Genomic DNA, 4,560 nt, shown 5'->3' on the forward strand with positions numbered 1-4,560 from the left:
TCTTCTCTATGATTGTTAACTGCTAAATTCATAAGCAGCAAACTGCTACATTCATAAGCAGCAATGGTAGGTCTGGTTTGTTCTTCAATTCTTTCCCTTCATCTCCAAATTCTTGCTATGGTTATTCTCTGTTTTATTCCTCCCGAAGCGCATAACCGCATTCCGGAACCCTGAAACTTAATATACACAAACCGGGAGCTAAATCGGGAGGTGGGACCCACCCCCAAAATCGCAGGACTCCTCCCGGGGACTCTAAAATCACATAGGACTCTCTCCCCCTGCGATTTTCCTGGAAAACTCAATAAAAGGAACCCCCCTCCCCTCTCATTTCTGATCCATTTTCCCTTCCACTTGCTTTTGCTCTGGTATGTACATCCCTCCTTTTAGTTTGTACACCCATTTAGTATTAGTAACCTCCTTTTTTGGTTAGTACACCCCTTTTAGATTTAGAAGCCCTCCCTCTTTGGTATTCACACCACCCTTTCACCTGTAGTTTTAGAAAACCCTAGAAAGAGAAAGAGACAGAAAGCTTGGAGAGATTTACAGAACTAGTTTCTCTGCTTTCTAGCCTCATTAATAATATGAGCCCTGGCCATCCAAAAGAGTTTAAAATATCAGCATTTCTTCACATAACAGAGTTAAAAAAGGAACAAAGTGAACTTCTCTATCAAACACAACCATACATCACAAAGTGGTATACACTCCCTCAAATTCATCGCAATCACCGCCACATGCATATTCTCTACTTTGCCAAATCATTTCCATTCCAACCAAACCTTCTTCTGCAACAAAAATGTAGACAACAATAGAACATCAAGGCCTCTTTACAAGTCATTAAGGCCCTGGTCTGATGGGGTTATGCACCAACCGACTGCAATTATTGCAACCGATTGTGACCATCACCTATTATGAAAATAATAGGTTATGCTATAATTGTGTTCTGCTGCATCACTTATTAAGTGATTATTTACACATCATATGTGACCAAAATACCATTTTGATGCAAAATTACAAGCAGTTCAAATGCGTTATAAGTGAGTTTATATGAATATCTAAATGAATATTGCCTAAGGATCCCACATCTTATAATGACCAATCTACCCTCAAGCAAAATTTTCAAGTACATTTACCTCCCAAATCAAACATCAAGTACTTCCTGTGATTTACAAGGCCAATATTTCAAAAAGGCTTCTGCATAACAACATGAAAGCCCCACCATCACCAAAAAACACAATAATGCAGAGGTTTCCTACACAACCCCCTTTTGACTCAACACCTCGTCGCTTGAAGGTCAATCAACGGGCAAATTTGACATGCAAATAATGGCAATTCTCAGCGCCATCAGGATCTCACCTTCCTCTGCCTCTTCCCCTAGAAAGCCCCTATCCAACCTTTCGCGAGCCTCCCCTAGTTTTTAGAAATGACTCAGCCACCAACCCAAGCTTCCTCTGCCCGCCCCTCTACAAAAAATGGATCCAAAGGGTCTTTCTCAGTGAACAGAACACCTAAGATTACCACAAAACTGAATATGTCACTTTTATCAATATACCTCTCAAAAGACCAAAACTCAGTCAAAAATTTGAGCACAAGAAATCAAATAGGGGATGATAAAAAAAATAGACATAAAAAGCTGCATTTATTCAATCCCAGTTGTTTGACAGAGTTATGCCAATCAATTGAAACTCAATTGAAGGCTATCAAACAACCCTGATAGTCACTTTCTAGAAGTGGATCTTGATGAAAGCTTAGGTGATTAATGAGTTTGATTTGCTTTAAAATATCTGCAACAAACATCAAACAAGGGGTAAAATGTAAACAGTGGAGTCAGCACGATTTGTTTATAAGGAGATACAAAAGCAACCACCCCAAGAGCTTATATTTCTATGGCTGCTTCCACGTTCAAATGCTTACAAAACACATGGATTCTACATTGGAAGAATAAAAACATGGATTTTTCACATGTAAACCAAGTTTTTTTTGCAATAAGCAAATAATGGCAGTGTAATAAGAACAGGAAAAATGACTAATCAAAATAATCTGACAGCACATATAACATAACCAATAACATGGCTTAAAACAAACCTGCAAAATTGCGATTTATCGGCTTGCAATGTACTTCATTGGTCTCAAAAACAGGTGAGAAGATTGTTCCCATGATAGATGGCATGCAGCTAGTAGAGACCCTGCAAAGCAATGAATCGTCATGCATTTCTAGAGCTTAAGGACAGGATATTCAATCCAATTAAATGGAACACCATAAATAAGCAAAATATGTTACATAGTGACGTATAAAAAAATACAAGTTGGCAATTACTTGAAAATGAAAAGATATAACATATGCAAAATAGTACATCAGACATCTATAAAAATTTCCACCCATTCCTTCCTCTCTGAGAATCAATAAACTCATCCTAAACGGCGTAATACAAAGCACTCAAACTCAATCCTTTAGAATAAGATAGATTCTCAAATGCTAATCTAGAAAAGCTTATTCCATCATTGTTTGCTTCTCAAAAGTTGTGAAAAATTTACTTTTACCATTTTACAAAGGACTATACAACACACCAATGTATTAAGACAAGTAAATCGATGCAAGACTTAGAGCAACCATAGCTACTACCATGTTCAAATATGACTTCAGTTTTAGAGACTAACAGCAGTATACGGACCTACAAATGAAAGACTGAAGAGTCACTTATAAGAGGAGTTGTGGGACATATATAATCAATGTGAGAGACTCCGTGGATGGAAGAGTGTGATTTCAATACCATTAGATTCATGAGAAGCTACGTACTTGGACGCTATTTCTTTCAACGTAAAATGAGCGCAAGAACCACATATAATGTAAGAACCATTTTAAAAAAAAGAACCACATTTAATGGAGCATATGATGGGCAAAAGCTATCGATTGAACATAGTTGAGATCGTCTAATCTAAATGGGTCATGGTGATAAATGGTCCATGGTGATGTGTGGTTTTGATATATTCAATATCATATAATGTATCAGCACTTGCCATAAGACCAACGGATATAGAAGGCTGAAGTCACCAAAATTCAATAAAGATAGAATTTCACAGAGAACATGGAATCATGACATATCCCAAGGAAATGAAGAGAGAAGGATGACATTGTGATGTATACCTCTGTTAACCCCACAGGGAACGCTGTTGTTGAAAGATAACACTATAAATCCAGACAGAAGTATTCCATTGTGATGTATAGTAGCATATTTCTATTAATCCCATGGAGCATTGTCATCAAAGAGAACTTTATAGAACCTCTTCCTTTCTTCAGGCTTATATACATCTCGTCTCTTCTCTTCACGACCATCATTTTCAGACACTTCGCCACTGCTTCTTTGAACTTTTCTCTCTGATCTCATCACAACCATACCCTTCTTCTTTTTCTTTTCCAAATTCAATGCACACCGTCTCCGATTATATTCATGAAGCCCCTCCTGCATAAGCTCCCCAAACTTTTCCTTCACAATAACAAGTGGATCCTTATCAATCAGTTCTGACCCACGATATCCTTCTCGTAAAAGGACCGTATAAATCTGATACCTATTCGAAACATAGAAAATGCCAGGATGCTTAAGCAGCATTACATTCAATCTCTCTGGCAGATTAAATTCTCTCCTAAAATGCCCTAATTTTATTATAGATGTCTTCTTCCACAAAGTCATTGAGAGCAATTCATGAACCAAACTCACAGCTCTCTTCTCCATCTCCTTAGACCCTTCCACAAAACCCCTCGCATCCGAATAAGGTGAGATATAAGGAATCCCCTCATTAAATTCTTTAAATCTTTCCCAAGATTTCACCCAACTAGAAGGTAAACAACAATCAAAACCCGGCTCCGCATTCCGCTCACCAGCTAGGGTTTCAATCCTAGACACAGCTAAATTAGGGTTCCAAGAAACAAGCTCGATCTCCATCGAGCTACGCCTCCCATTGGAACTAACCATCCGAAACAAATCCGAATGATTTGGTATGATCCTAATCAAATAATCATCAGGAAACCCTAAATTCCGTTTCAATTCATTAAATTTCACTACATTTAGCTTCTGATTTGAAGTCATCATAAGTAATTTCGTTAATTTCTCAACCAAAATTGGTTCTTGATTTTCTTTCACGGATTCTTCCTCATCGATAAGTGAAATCATACGTTTAGAAAGTCTGCATAAATGTTCTCCATTTTGGAGTGAGATTTCGAAACAACAAGGGTATTTTTGGAGCCAGTTTAGGGCTTTACCTTGAAGATCTAGGGTTTTGAACTTTTTCTGGAGGAATGAGATTGGGGCAGTCTGGTTAGGGCATCTGAGGATGATGTTTTTGATCTGGTTGTTGATGATCCAACGGCGGTTGCGAGAGAGGGCGGATTCTAGGTCTGGATCTTTCTTCATTGACCAGAGAGAGAAGTATCTAGGGTTTGGAGGATGGATATGGAGTGTCCATATCGAAAGTGAAGTACCTCTGATCACCATCTCTCAGTTTCGTTGCTGCTTTTCTATTTCGTTCAGACAAGATAAATATAGTCTGATAATAATGAAGCAGATT

The 4,560-nt window shown here is 38.0% G+C and overlaps 1 protein-coding gene across 3 annotated transcripts; it reads right to left on the reverse strand.

The window, feature by feature from the left end:
• Window positions 1-1,081: 1,081 nt before the first annotated feature.
• Window positions 1,082-4,560, reverse strand: LOC143863534 (Ubiquitin carboxyl-terminal hydrolase family protein). Of its 3 annotated transcripts, none has more exons than XM_077374228.1 (3): window positions 3,143-4,560; window positions 2,083-2,183; window positions 1,082-1,460 (listed from the first exon to the last, which is right to left on the reverse strand). In XM_077374228.1, exon 1 carries the CDS (start codon window positions 4,485-4,487, stop codon window positions 3,237-3,239), a length of 1,251 nt encoding a protein of 416 aa, XP_077230343.1. In that variant the 5' UTR covers window positions 4,488-4,560; the 3' UTR covers window positions 1,082-1,460; window positions 2,083-2,183; window positions 3,143-3,236. The 3 variants fall into 3 exon arrangements, with proteins under 3 accessions (XP_077230343.1, XP_077230340.1, XP_077230341.1); XM_077374225.1 differs by having other exon boundaries at window positions 1,082-1,505; XM_077374226.1 differs by having other exon boundaries at window positions 1,082-1,549.

The sequence above is a fragment of the Tasmannia lanceolata genome, unplaced genomic scaffold (genome assembly GCF_043159265.1).
Source record: "Tasmannia lanceolata isolate RefF3 unplaced genomic scaffold, GAP_Taslan_0.1 ptg000044l, whole genome shotgun sequence".
Classification (NCBI taxonomy): domain Eukaryota; kingdom Viridiplantae; phylum Streptophyta; class Magnoliopsida; order Canellales; family Winteraceae; genus Tasmannia; species Tasmannia lanceolata.

Excerpts from the sequence above, each read along its gene's own strand:
- LOC143863534 (XM_077374228.1), bottom strand. The coding sequence starts at position 4,487 with ATGGTGATCAGAGGTACTTCACTTTCGATATGGACACTCCATATCCAT.